Source organism: Cricetulus griseus, chromosome 2 (assembly GCF_003668045.3).
Source record: "Cricetulus griseus strain 17A/GY chromosome 2, alternate assembly CriGri-PICRH-1.0, whole genome shotgun sequence".
NCBI lineage: Eukaryota > Metazoa > Chordata > Mammalia > Rodentia > Cricetidae > Cricetulus > Cricetulus griseus.
Genome location: NC_048595.1, coordinates 358,464,846 through 358,478,537, shown reverse-complemented (window position 1 = coordinate 358,478,537; position 13,692 = coordinate 358,464,846). Strand labels below are relative to the sequence as shown.

The following is a 13,692-nucleotide window of genomic DNA, read 5'->3' as shown; positions in this document are numbered from 1 at the left end:
AGGAACCTGATATAGACGTCCTCCCTGTCTGTAGAGCATTTTGGTTACCTGAAAATCAAGCTTTCTTTTGCCCTTTGATTTAACAAATGTATATTGTCTTCATTATGATTGCTAATATTTATTCAGGTGTGTAAGATAACATTGCTAAGTTGCCAACAAGGAAACTGTGTGTCTGTATAACCGATAAGAAAGCAGCTATTGGTCTCCCAGGCTCCCCACTAGCCATGCTCTTTTCTTCATCAAGTTGGTCCTGAACATGACCTTTACAGATAGGTGCTAGAGCATAGAATCTAACCTCTTTCATTGGATGGGTGGGACTGATGGACAGAAGGAAAATAGACAGAGATCAATATTTACTGGTAGTGTGTCAAACTAAATGTATTTCTTTGACTAATTGGTTTATGATCATTTATATAACTAATGCTTTAATTTTTTTCTCTAAATTATTTCCTGATTTTATTAATCAAGCAAATGGTTAGAAATAAATTTTAAATTATGTTTTCCAGTGTCTTATAGTTTAAGTAACTAATGACTTTATTTTAATTTATGTGTATGAGTGTTTTGTCTCCATGTACGTCTGTGCCTCATGGCTGTGCCTGGTACTTGTGGAAGCCAGAGGTGGGTGTCAGATCCCTTGGGACTGGAGTTGCCAGTGAGCTGCCGTGTGAGCAAACTGTGGTCCTCTAGAAGATCAGGTGGTGCTCCCAGCTGCTGAGCCATCTCTCCAGCCTCGGTTATGACATTTTAAATCTAAGCATTGAGTTGTGGAAACACATAGCTTTGTGACTCTGGCACTTGGGTGGTAGAGAGGGAGAATCAGGGATGTAGGGTTACCCTTAGCTAATCCAGCAGGCTTGTGGCTAGCCTGGTCTATATGGGACTTTGTCTCAAAGACAAAAACAAAGCAACATGATTGAATCTGTGTAGTGGCCACACTGGTCCTTAGGACTGGTGATATGAGTTGCTTTTGGAAAAGGGGCATTGCATCTTGAGGAGGATTGTCTGTAGTGGAAACTCAGGTTGATAGTCATCCTAGAAGAGATCAATGTCAGCCCTCTCCTCGTTGTTTCAACATCTCGCTAAAGACAACACTCCAAGTTCCCAGCAGCTCACTTGAGGTTCTGTGGCATAAGCATGATGACGAGGTGGCATAGACTTGACCCAATGCCAGGGAACTTTGGTCATGTTCAATAAAATGCCTTTTTTTTTCTTCTCATCCCATCAGACTCGCTCTCTGTCTCCAGTAATGACGCCAGTCCGCCGGCCTCTGTGGCGTCTCTTCAGCCCCACATGATCGGAACACAGAGCTCACCAGGTCCCAAGCGACCAGGCAATACCTTGCGAAAATGGCTCACAAGCCCTGTGCGGCGACTCAGCAGTGGCAAGGCCGATGGGCATGCCAAGAAGCTGGCCCACAAGCACAAGAAGAGCAGGGAAGTCCGGAAGAGTGCGGATGCTGGCTCACAGAAGGACTCCGACGACAGCGCTGCCACCCCACAGGATGAGACCATCGAAGAGGTGGGTCTGTGTGACAGACTTATGACTGTTGTCATTTATGCCATTGGAGTCCAAAGGCTAGAGCCCTTCCGGTGCTTTAATTCTTTCAAGTTAAAGAGTAGTCGCTATCCGGAAAAGGATATTTGGCCTGTTGGAAGCACCAATGTTGCATAGTCCCATTTAGGTTTCTGGTTTGCAAACTGTTAAGTGTGTGGACGGGCTGAAAGACATTATTAGAAATGCCAATTAACTGCTTTTTTTTTTTTTTTTTTATGGGACTCTCCACATTATTGCTGTGTCACCAAAGTGGAGACGGCATCATGGTTTTTTTTTTTTATTTTTTTGCTTCCCCTCTTGTCCCAGGAGGCTGAGACAAGTTATACTCAGAGAACTCATCCTTCATGTCCCCAAGATGACCTCAGCACTGACAGGGCCAGTGGGGACTTTAACTCAGGCTCAAGTTCTGCACCAGCTTTAGAAAAAAGAAATGAAAAAGGTGGTGACAAACAGCGTCACATTTGTTTTATTTCATTGCTTCATGTGTTTTCCTTTTTTTCTATAAATCTGTGTTCTCTCACTAAAGCTAAAACTCAATTTTTTTATGTGAGTAAGAACACAGGAAATGAATATGTGCTTGATTCTGGCCTCTCTGGGCTCTTCTGATTAACTCTTGAGGGCCCAAAGTCTAACCTGTTAACTGGGCTGGGTTGTCATGGCCTAGCCTGAAAGAGTAGTGGTTGGTTTGATTTCAGAGAGGACGGAATGAGGGCCTCAGCAGCGGCACACTGTCCAAATCCTCCTCCTCGGGCATGCAGAGCTGTGGAGAAGAAGAAGGAGAGGAAGGCGCTGATGCTGTGCCACTGCCCCCACCCATGGCCATCCAGCAGCACAGCCTCCTTCAGCCGGACTCGCAGGATGACAAGGTAAAGGAAAGCCACACTCACCCACTCCAGAGGCGGGGCCCGTCACTGATTCTATGCCAGCACATATCAAAGACCAGGAGATGCAGGGATGGAGGAGCAGGCACTGGAAGCCTAGTGTTTTCCCGGCAGTCAGCTTGTTTATATGTCAGAAGTATGAATAATAAGTCCATTTAGAACAAGCACTAGGCCAGCATATGCTGCTCCCATACCACGTGGTCATGTAAATATGTTCAGTGTGTTTTAATGATGACTCAGTAGTTGCTGCTGTTCGGGTCATTTTTAACATGTTGCTCTGAGTCTCCAGAGAGCAGAAATCTCCTGCAGTCCCTTTCGGCACACAGTAGGCCGTCATGTTTCCTCCATAATTTATTTTTGCACATGGCTGTCTAGTCAAAATAAGGTTGTATTGCTCTCCAGTTCCTTTTCTCCACATGCCACGTGTGCTTGTAGGATTAGAACCCCAGCAAATTCATTGTTACACAATATTAGGAGTCACTTGAGCCATGAGCCTCTTTAGCTGTGTGAAGACTTCAGGCCATGCTGTTTTCCTTCACTTCTTACATCATTTTAGATTATTTTATCCACTCCAGTTGTAAAATCTCAAAAATACAGTATCAAAAAGGGAAACCTAAGAAACAAATTTTGCACACCCTCTCTGTACCCTAGCCCCATTGTGACCATCACCACTTCTTAGATACTAAAAATAGAGCTAGGGAGTAAGTCATTGCTGGGTTTTTTATTGTTGTTCTTTTATTTTTGTTTTGTTTGGCAATAACTAAGTTTTCTGAATAAAATGGATGTAATTTCAACATTTTTTTCTTCACATTTTTCCCTTTTCCTTTCCTGACTCCCTTGTTGATTTGTCAGTCACTTGCTAGACTTGTCAGCCTTTGTTTGACAACCAAGGATGTTGTCAGTGAGTGGCAGCAGGGAGGCCACCACACTTGGTGCTGAGTCTTAAGTCACAGCACACAGTTCCACAGCTCATGTCCCCCACAGTTGAGCACTGTCGGAGTGCTTTGGTGCTTTGGTTCTGAGGACGTGGGTTGTGAGCTGCAGGGGCCAAGCTTCAGTCCATCCTGTTAGAGTTTAGCTTCATCCTACACACAGCCTCTCTGAAAGAGAAAGTGGCGGCTCTCAAGCCCTTAGTGTAGTGACTGGCTAGGGAACCGGCTATGTGGGTGTTATAACAACTCAAACTGTTTTGTAACAGTCTAAACCAATAGCTTTTTCAAAACAGAAAAACTAACGTTTCTTAAATCTGGGTAGTTATCCAAGCAATGGGGAGCGGGCTTTATTGGCTTATTTTCCTACCTTAAAAGACTGAATGGCTGGAGACTTGTTTACTTTGCTTACTATGCCACCTGGTTGGGTATTGTCAGTAGCAAGTCTTCATTTACAAAAGTCTAGTGATGCTCCCAGACAGTGTATTATCTTGAACTAATTTTTTGTTTTGTTCTGTTTTCTCTTTTTGTAAACTTCCACTGCAGCATTATGTTGATTTGTGTTCTGTGTCTGTTTTGGCTCAGTTTCCTTACCTTTCCATTTGAATTTTTTGTTCTCCATTTTGTTCATCTCATATTCCAAATTTCATCAGAGCAAACCGGTGTTTGTTTTGTAGAGTATGCATTTTGGTCCACACATGTAAAAAGCCTGTTGTAAAACTCTGTATCTGTCCGCATCTCTGGGAGGGCCAGCCACGTGTCGCATGCATCTCTGCTGTCCTTAATATGAAGCAAGGTTCATATTACCTATGCCCCTCAGACCCCAGCTACTCTCCAGCAGAAGTAATCTGCAAACAGTGTTTGCTAATTACTGAATCTCAGCTCAGTAGCCTGTCCCTCAGATTCCTTTACTGTCACCCCGTGACGCCCTCGATCTAGCCATAAGTGGCATCTGGTAGCTTGTGAGGCTTCAACTCTTCTGTCCTCTGAAGTTAATCATTGGGGAAGTGGATGGCACAGGAAATGGTGAGCTTGTCCCCCTCCCCCATCTGGTCACTGCACCCTGGCTCCCTTCCCTTTCATAATCCCATAAACACAGTCAGGCCATTGTTAGTAGCCCCATTCTGTTTTCCGATTATTTGGGGATTCATCTACTAAACCTTAAGCTTCTTTCCCTTCCACTGACCAGGTTCTGTTTCTCTCTTCATAGCCTAGAGCTTAAGCCAGCATTTGCAGAGTTACAGTTAGGATGCTCCAGTGCCCAGTCACCATTCTGAAAAACATTACAATGTTACATGACTGTGGATTAAAAACAGACATTGTCTGCTTCCCACATGTATCCTAGACAGGTTTCATTTAATGTTTCATGTCAGAATATTGTAAATATAAAAGGATGACTCTAAATAAATGCAAACAAAGACAAACTTGTGGTCTTTTTGTCTGGACTTACTTAAAAAAAAAAAAAAAAAAAAAAGCTGGAGTTTGCGAGGGAACTTACTCACTGTCCTGTAGCTAACGTGAGACCTCTCCTCCCCGTTCTTTGTCTTAACTTCTCCCATAGGCCTCTTCGAGGTTACTAGTCCGTCCCACCAGCTCTGAGACTCCCAGCGCAGCTGAGCTTGTCAGTGCAATCGAAGAACTTGTGAAGAGCAAAATGGTAAGACTTCCCCCATCGAGCAGTAGGGCTTCCCCTGTCAAGCATTAGGTTTGCAGGTCACTACTGCCAGTGCACAGAGGTTTGCCTTTGCCTCCGATTGCTCTCAGGCATAACTGCAACTGCAGACTACTCTCCTACAACCAGGATTGAATCCAGGGGTCTGCTCTGTCATCCCAAGGTTCATCTGTAGCTATAAAGGACTCCCAGAACAGAAAAGCTATGACTCTAACAGTTGCAATTTATTACACGAGAGGACCAGGTTAAAAATTGGCCAATGTAAAGGTTCCACAGGGCAGGGTCCTGGAGATTCCGAGTGCCAGCAGCTAAGTATCTTCATATGGACACATCACACTTGGCACTTGTGAACATTGATTGACAGCTGCAGTGGTTTATTACTTATTCATTGTTGTTTTGGTTTTTCGAGACAGGATTTCTCTGTGTAGCTTTGGAGCCTATCCTGGCACTTGATCTGTAGACCAGGCTAGCCTCAAACTCACAGAGATCTGCCTGCCTCTGCCTTCAAGTGCTAGGATTAAAAGCATGTGCTACCAACGCCCGGCGCTGCAGTGGTTTGTTTATATGGGCCTCTGTATCCAGACTTCTGGATATGTATGCTGGCCAGCTACCTACATGGCTGACCTTAGAATCTATCCTGAGGTGCTCTGTGAAGTACCCCCCCATTCCCGCGCACACACGCGTGTGCACACACACACACACACAATTGCATTTCAAAGAAGGGTTTGTCAAAGACTTTCCCATAAAACATGGGCAGTAAAAGGATTTCACAAGGGATGCATCCAGCATCCTTCAGGTCTCCACACTACAGCTTTGTGCTGGGGCCTTCCTTGTCACACCACAGCCAGGGTGACCATCCACAGTGTCACAAAAGCATATGATCCTGTGTCACCATCACAATGTCTTCACCCTCTCTGGTGCCATCTCAGGTAGATCACACCTGAGGACAGGCTGCCAGAAGTCACCTGAGACTCAGTTGTTTCAGGTCCAGGCACCTGGTACAGTTATGAGGGTGTGTCTCTGTGGTCACAGATGAAGTCTGAGATCAGTCCTTTGCCCTCTCCTGTCTTTCTCTTTTCTCTTCTTTCTTGTTATTCAAATGAACAAAGTTCTGTCTGATGAGCCCCAGCTGTCTAGACAGCAGAGGGCAAAGTGTCCTCCTCACCCCCAGTCTTGGCTTCCTATTATCACCCACCTGATCCAGGAGCATGACGCAAGCCCTGACACTCATGGAAGAACATGTACTTCCAATAAAGGTCACCTGCTGTTTATTTATCAGAGTGCAATTTTTGGATCAGGCTCCATTTGTTAACTAACTTGCTGTCCTGATTTTCATAAATAAGAGCCATCGTTGGTGTGATTTCACAGCTCCGTGGGCTCCCTTTCACAAGGTCGCACATATACACCTGTGTCATCAAGCTCTCAGATGATGAAGAGTCTGTTCCCATTAAGGGAAGAAAGCAGGACACATTAGCAATTTCACTTTACTAGTAGCAAACTAAGGCAGTGCCTAAGTGCCCCTGCGCTTTTGTTCTGTTTCTCCACATCCATCCATTTCGCAGCTAACACATTCTGTGGATCGAGCTGGAAGCTTGGGGGCCTTTTAAAGTGCCATAATCCCTTAGGCACTCAGTGAATCAGCTTAAGAAAGAATTGGTAAACACCAATTAGAAGGTCACCAGTCGGTAACCAATGTCACATTAATCAACAGTGCTTGGCTCAAAGATCTTTCTGAATACCTTCAAACTCTGCATGAGGTTCTACAGGGTTCAAAGCACATGCCCAATCTCCTGTCACACCTGAGAAGAATGTTACACACACACACACTGATTAATATTTTGATTCTAATTTTCCTATTTACCCAGCTCCTCTGACTCTACATGACTTGTTGGTTTTGCTGCTTTAATATTTATGTGCATGAGTGGGGGGTGTTTTATTGTTTTGGGGGATTTTTTGTTTGTTTTTTGTTTTTGTTTTTTTTTGTTTTGTTTTTTGCCTGTGTGTTTGTGCACCATATGTGTGCAATACCTGCAGAAGCCAAAAGAGGTTGTCTAGAGCTGGTGTGGGGATTCTGGGCCTAGAACTTGAGTCCTCTGCAGGAACAGCAAATGCTCTAAACCCCTGGGCATCTCTCCAGCCCCTCTGATTTATTTATTTATTTATTTATTTATTTAGTAGTGCAGCTTGATCTGTTGTTAGAAATTTTGTAATTTTCCAGTCACATCTTTTGTATCTTGTGACTTAGATTTTCTTACCCTAATATATCAGTCCTGAATTTCTTCCAGGCACTGGAGGATCGTCCCAGCTCGCTGCTTGTGGACCAGGGAGACAGTAGCAGCCCCTCCTTCAATCCCTCAGACAACTCCCTCCTGTCATCCTCCTCACCCATGGATGAGATGGAAGAAAGGAAATCCAGCTCTCTAAAGAGAAGGCAGTAAGCAGCATGGACATCCTCACCGTCCTCACTCCCCTCCCCACTGCAGCACCTCTGAGTTAGCCAGAGTGTGTGTTTGTGTGCATGTCTCTCTGTGTGTGTGTGTGTGTGTGTGTGTGTGTGTGTGTGTGTGTGTACCTGTGCATATGTGTGTATGCATGTGTGTGTTTATGTATGTATGTATATGTGTGTCCACATGTCTACATATGTTTATGTGTGCACGTGTATGTATGTTTATGTATGTGTGTATGTGTATACATGTTTATGTGCCTGTACATATATATGTGTGTGTATATGTTTGGGTGTGTATGTGTATATATATGTGTGTGTGTGTGTGTGTGTGTGTGTGTGTGTGTGTGTGTACATACATACATACATACATACATACATACATACATACAATCCCGCTGAGTCCAGCTTATGTGTGTATGATTTCAGAGCCAACCACTTGATATTAGTGAACCAACTGAAGGGGACAACTCATCCCTCGGGATGGTTAGTTTTCCCTTTCTCAGCTCTCCTTACTTTCCTGTAGATCTATGCCTAGGACTGGGGCCCCGTGAATCTCCCCCTCCCTTGGTGTTATCATTTAGCCCTTGTCTAGATAGCCATGTTGTTGAGGTATCAAAAAATAGAGCTTCCCTGACGCTTCTAAGAGACACAGCTTGGCAGTCCTTGTCCTCTGGCTCTTACAGCCTTGCTGCCCCTCTTCTGTAGTGTCCCTGAGCATTAGAAATGGGGGCTGTGTTGGAGACACATCTGTTGCAGCTGGGCACTATCAAAGGCTATCAGTGTTCCCTGAGTTTCCACCAGTTGTGGCTTTCTGTAATGGTCTCCATCTGCTGCAAAGAGAAGCAAGCTCCTTTGATGAGGGGAGAGTTAGACTTAATGTGGGCCCAAGACCAAGTGTTTAGAATGCAGTGAGGAGTTATGCTGGATTAGGGAAGGGGCAGTAAGACCCTGAGACCCATAACCTCCTTCCTTCTGTGGGTTCCTTAAGTCCAGTTAAACAGCTGTTGGTTACCATGTGTCATCTTGTGCCTCTAGAGATACCTTGCCGTGTTGAGTGTCATTGTTGTTGTCTGTAAGCATTGGGAGGGTTATTGGTGGTGTCTTTCCTTTGGCAGCTTCCATAGCGCCGTCTGGTTCTGTGGAGTCTAGCCCTTGGGTAGAGGCTCTCAAGTCAGATCAGCTCAAATCTTCCAAGTCCTGTGTCCCAAGTGAATGGTGACTTATGCAATAGAGACTTACTATAACATCTGGAGGCAACAAGCTGGCCTAGGGATTATTCTCTTGGTCGTTACAGACAGATACACTTCAGTGTGGTATACAGATTTGAAATATCTGAAATGGAAAATGTTTCCTGTATGTCCACTGAAGTCTAAAGTGGCTCAATAAAAAAATAAATAAATAAAACCTGCAGCCCCTAATGTCATACCTCCATAATGAAGTCATGTCTGTGCATCTTGTTATGTTCATTTTGTGCCATTGTTATTGCCTTTGTGTGCACCTCTGTGCTCAGGGTCACTCACTTAACCTGTCAGACCCACTTGTATAAACTTAATATATTGTACAGTCCTAAAAGAACCAATTCCCACAAACGAAAATCTGTACATGATTATTCATTAGAAAACAGAGTCTGTATTTTCTTTTTCTAGCTATGTTTTACAAGAATTAGTGGAAACGGAGCGAGATTATGTGCGAGACCTTGGCTGTGTGGTTGAGGTATGTATCTTGAGAAACTTCATAGCCTGAATCATCAGAGAGGAACTGTTTTAGATGGCAGAAGGGCAATACTGTCTCAAAAGCCTTAAAAATGTAGCTAGTTATCTTAGTAAACTGTATCCAATTGTAAATATTTTTTTAAATAGTACATCCTGATGTATACTTTATGTGTAATTAGGTTTTTAGATTATAGCCAGCAGTTTTGTAATTTTTTCATATTTAAATTTTACCTTTAATTATTTTGTAAGAGTAGATGTCACCACAAAAACAACAGTAATATTGGTTGAAAAGCCAGTGTGACTAAGCCACAGATTCAGTCCATTCTGAATCCAAATACTACTGCCACTGGCCTGTGCCTCTACCGGGGCATTTATTTATAGCTGTTCCCAGAATAACTGTACCACCACTAGCATTTGCTCAACACTTTGTAGCTACAGCCAAGCCTCTGCCGTCTGGACTAGTGAGTTACAGGCAGGAGCATGCAATCAGCTCAATTCATCCAAAGGCCTGTTTGGTTGGTTGGTTGGTTTTCATATTGTGTTCTGCAGCTAACTTAGAACTCATGCTGTAGCCTAGGTTGTTCTCAAACTTGTGGCAGTCTTCCTGCCTCAGCCTGCTGAGTGTTGTAATAGATATGAGCAGCCACACCTGGATCTGTTTTTTTAGACCTTGCCTCAGTATTTAGCTAAGGCTCGTCTTGAACTCATAACCATCATGCCTATACTTCCCAAGTGTTGGTTTACTGGTTTTACAGATTGTGCCACCAACTCTAGCTCTAAAGTGGAGGAATTTTTATAGGACAAAATGTTGTTTTTCTTTCAGCTTTGCCGATTCATGCAGAACCATACCTTTTGGGTACTGCGCATCTCATTAGAAGTAGCAGCTACCATGCTGTAGTATTAGCTCATTAGTAGGGCTTTTGCTTAGTGCACACACAGCCTGGGTCCCATGCTCAACACTGCTGAAGAACAATGGTGATAAGCGTCACTGCAGTCCCCTGGCATAAATATTTAGGATGCTTGGTTTTTCTACAGTCAGCAGTAGCAATAAACTACATCTAATTAGAATTGAATAGAAGTTTTATGTTGTGTTTCAAAACAGGGTCTTGCTGTATAGCATAGAATGGCCTCACACACATGCTTCCTGTCTCAGCTACCCAAGCTACACACAGTGCACACCATATTCAGCTGGACAGAGAGTGTGCAAAGCACAGATTAGCTACATAGTCAGTCGGCCTGTGTTCATGCGCAACTTATAGAAAGAATGTTGTTTAATCCTCTTTAATGTGCTGTGTAACAATCTCAGAGATCAGTTCCTTTGTTTCTGATACATATCCTAAAAACAGCAGGACTTCTGACTGACAGCTCTCTGTTTAGTAGCTGACAGGATTGCTTGCTTTATGGAACCATTTACATCTTTTCAGCTAAATAAGTTCCTTGGGAGAATTTTCATTTATTTACAAATGTTACATGGTTCAAGGAGGGGCAGTTACAGCAGCGACTATAGCAATATGTTTGAAGCAGTAGGTAAGGACACCTTTCGTGCAGGTTTTTGGCTTGCTCTCAAACAAGATGGCGTGTGTCTATGTCATGCAGCATGACTGCTAATCCAGTATGTGATGCAGTCACATACTGCATCCAGTCGTGTGTGCACTCACTTACAAACATTGCTTTGCAGGGCTACATGGCACTTATGAAAGAAGATGGTGTTCCCGATGACATGAAGGGCAAAGACAAGATCGTGTTTGGCAACATCCATCAGATCTACGACTGGCACAGAGAGTACGTAAGACACCTGCCATGTGTGATGCTGTCTCTGGCCTGGCCACGGCTAAAGGAAACTTTTAGATTCATTTAGTTCTGTAACCTTCATAGCTTCATGGAAGAGAGTTGTAGTTAAGGACAAAGTGCTGTACTATTGTAGCATTTTATGGCATGGGAAAGATTCATGTGTCTTTCATGCTAATCTGTGCCAAGATGCCAGGTCCCTGAACAGAAGCAATCTCCTTGGGGTCATGCCCTACAACTGTGCCATTTACTTCCTTTTTTTTTTTTTTTTTAACTAATTAGCTCTTTATCATTGTAACCAAAATACCCAACACAAACAACTTTGTGGAAGGAAAGATTGCTTTGGCTCATATTTTCAGAGGGTTTTCTCAGATGGCTTGGCACCACGAGCTCTGGGCATGATATGGTGACACTAGGTATAAAGGCTTGTTTTGACTCACAGTTTCAGAGGGTTTGCTCTGGCAACAGTGTGGAAGATGCAGCTCAGGGCTGACTGTCATGAAACCTAAGTTTTCGCTTCCAGGAACCTAATCCGGTGTAGCAGGGATCCTGACTTAGACCACACAAACAATTTCAGGATGTGCTGATGGGATAACAAGTCAGAGGGTGGACAAAATTCTTGATATACACAGATCACAAGGAGAGTAAGATGTGTATTTTTTTATTGTGAATGTGGCTCATCTCATCTGTATGGTTTTTCTCTGAAACGCGCAGGTTTACAAATGAGGAAGGAGCCCTTCCCAGCCCCTGGGCTAAGATGAAGTATAGATAGAAAGGTGTGCTGGTGCCCTTCAGAGGAAGTTAAACTTGCTTTTACATAGGTCTTAGCTCTTCCTCACACCCCAGTTAAATTTGTTGGGTTGATTTTTTTCACCTTCCTTCATTTATACATGTATAATACATGTATTTGAGAATTCCATACATGTATACAATCTCTCGATCATATCCATCCCCATCCCTGTAACTTCTCTTAGACAGCCCCCACACATCCCCCTCCCAACTCCATATCCTCTCGTTTCTCTCCCCCTTTTTATAGCTTACCAGGTCCAGTTAATGCTGCCCATATGTGTGTGGGTGGAAGACATCCATTGGAGCATGGGAAAGCTAGGCGAGGCCGCACCCCCCAGAAAATTAACTCTCCCTACCCCCAGCAGCCACTAGCTCTCAGCTAGCCTTGTTTGAGATCTTCTCGGGAAAGTGAATGCCGTCTCTATGTAAGCAACCCTCAATGCGGTTTTGCTAGTTATGTTAAAAGTCTGTGTCTGAGCCAGCAAGAAATACAAACCAGACCCCAGGAAATGAAAAGCTCTTTTTCCCTCCATCTGTCCCCTTGGTTTCCCTGTTCTTCTGCCCTGCTTCAAGTCCATGATCACTTGTCCCCATACACTCAGGAAAGACACTGTGACCGCAGGAGCATGTAGTTTAGGAGATTCTTCGCCTCGTTCTGACAGGAAGTAGAAAGCAACAGGAGGTGAGGAGGGTCTTCCAGCTATGGCCTGGCTCCTAAGCTTTCTGTGACCTCTCAAATAGCACAGCCCAGCTGGGCATCAAGCATTCAGAGCAGAGCCTGTGACCCTCTCTGTGCCTCCTTTTTTCATCCACACCACATATACAGGAGCATCTTCTTCATACCCAGTGACCGGGTTAATATCTGCATAGCACTCAGCAGCGTCTGCAGACAGTGAGGCACTGTTTCTCAGTAGAGCCGCAGCTGCCCGCTGAGTCCACGTTACTGTCACTCGCTCAACTTAGTGTCAGTGGAGAAGCAGACAGGATGCCCCGGGAAAATAAAATTTCCTCACACCTATGCTAGTCAGGAGAGGGCAATGGGGAGCCAGTATATAGGAGCTGACCCTCTGTTAATATAATCTGAAAGCCCTTCATTGTCTAGGGCTGCTTGACACTGTGGCCACTGATACTGTAGTGGCTTTCCAGCTGCAGTACTCTGCCTCCATGACCTGTTCAGGCCTCCTGCTATCTTGCTTTATCAACACAGCCACTCCCCTGCTGGAGCATGCTCTCCTCATCCGCAGACCCCAGCCCTCATTAAAGCCAAGACCCAGGAGGTCAGGAGATGGCTCAGTGTGTAAAGTACATGCTATACAAGTGTGAGGACCAAGTTCGGATCCCCAGCACCATGTACAAGTTGGGTGGGCACAGAAACCCTCCTATAATACCGGGACACAGGAGGTAGACACAGGATCCCAGGGGTGAGCTAGTCATCAAGACTAGCCAAATCCATGAGCTCTGGCTTCAAATGAGAAACCTTACCTCAGTAGTCAAGGTGGGGCAGCATCAAAATAGACACACCAGCCACCAGCTTTGGGGCTTCACACACATGTGCACAAACATAACACTTGCTCCCCATACACACATACACAGCCGTGAATGCACATCACACACACTAAAAATGATATATAAAGCTAAGGCCACATAGGCCCACTTATTAGTCATTAGGCCTGACTGCTCCGATTCTCCAGCCATCAGATATGTTTGTGCCCTCTAAGCTGTGAAATATCATACAGGTATAGAAAGGTGTTACAGAAGGACATTTCAAGCAGTAATTTGTATCCTGCTCTTACCTCTCTGAAGGGAGCACAAAACCTTTGAATTCACGAAAAGCTTTTCATTTGCATGAGTTCGGTAGCATCTAATTCACTAGAACCCATAGATAATCAATTGGGCAACTTTAAATACTAACTCAGCATAT

General features: G+C 44.2%; 1 protein-coding gene across 5 annotated transcripts in view; it reads left to right on the top strand.

The window, feature by feature from the left end:
- The window catches only part of Trio (trio Rho guanine nucleotide exchange factor), a 285,845-nt gene that overhangs the window by 244,840 nt on the left and 27,313 nt on the right, over window positions 1–13,692 (top strand). For all 5 annotated transcript variants that reach the window (XM_027400059.1, XM_027400058.1, XM_027400060.2 and 2 more), the window contains exons 35-40: window positions 1,226–1,518; window positions 2,250–2,420; window positions 4,926–5,021; window positions 7,322–7,470; window positions 9,129–9,195; window positions 10,873–10,976. In XM_027400059.1, coding sequence (XP_027255860.1) covers window positions 1,226–1,518; window positions 2,250–2,420; window positions 4,926–5,021; window positions 7,322–7,470; window positions 9,129–9,195; window positions 10,873–10,976 — 880 coding nt within the window. The remainder of the gene's footprint in view (window positions 1–1,225; window positions 1,519–2,249; window positions 2,421–4,925; window positions 5,022–7,321; window positions 7,471–9,128; window positions 9,196–10,872; window positions 10,977–13,692) is intronic.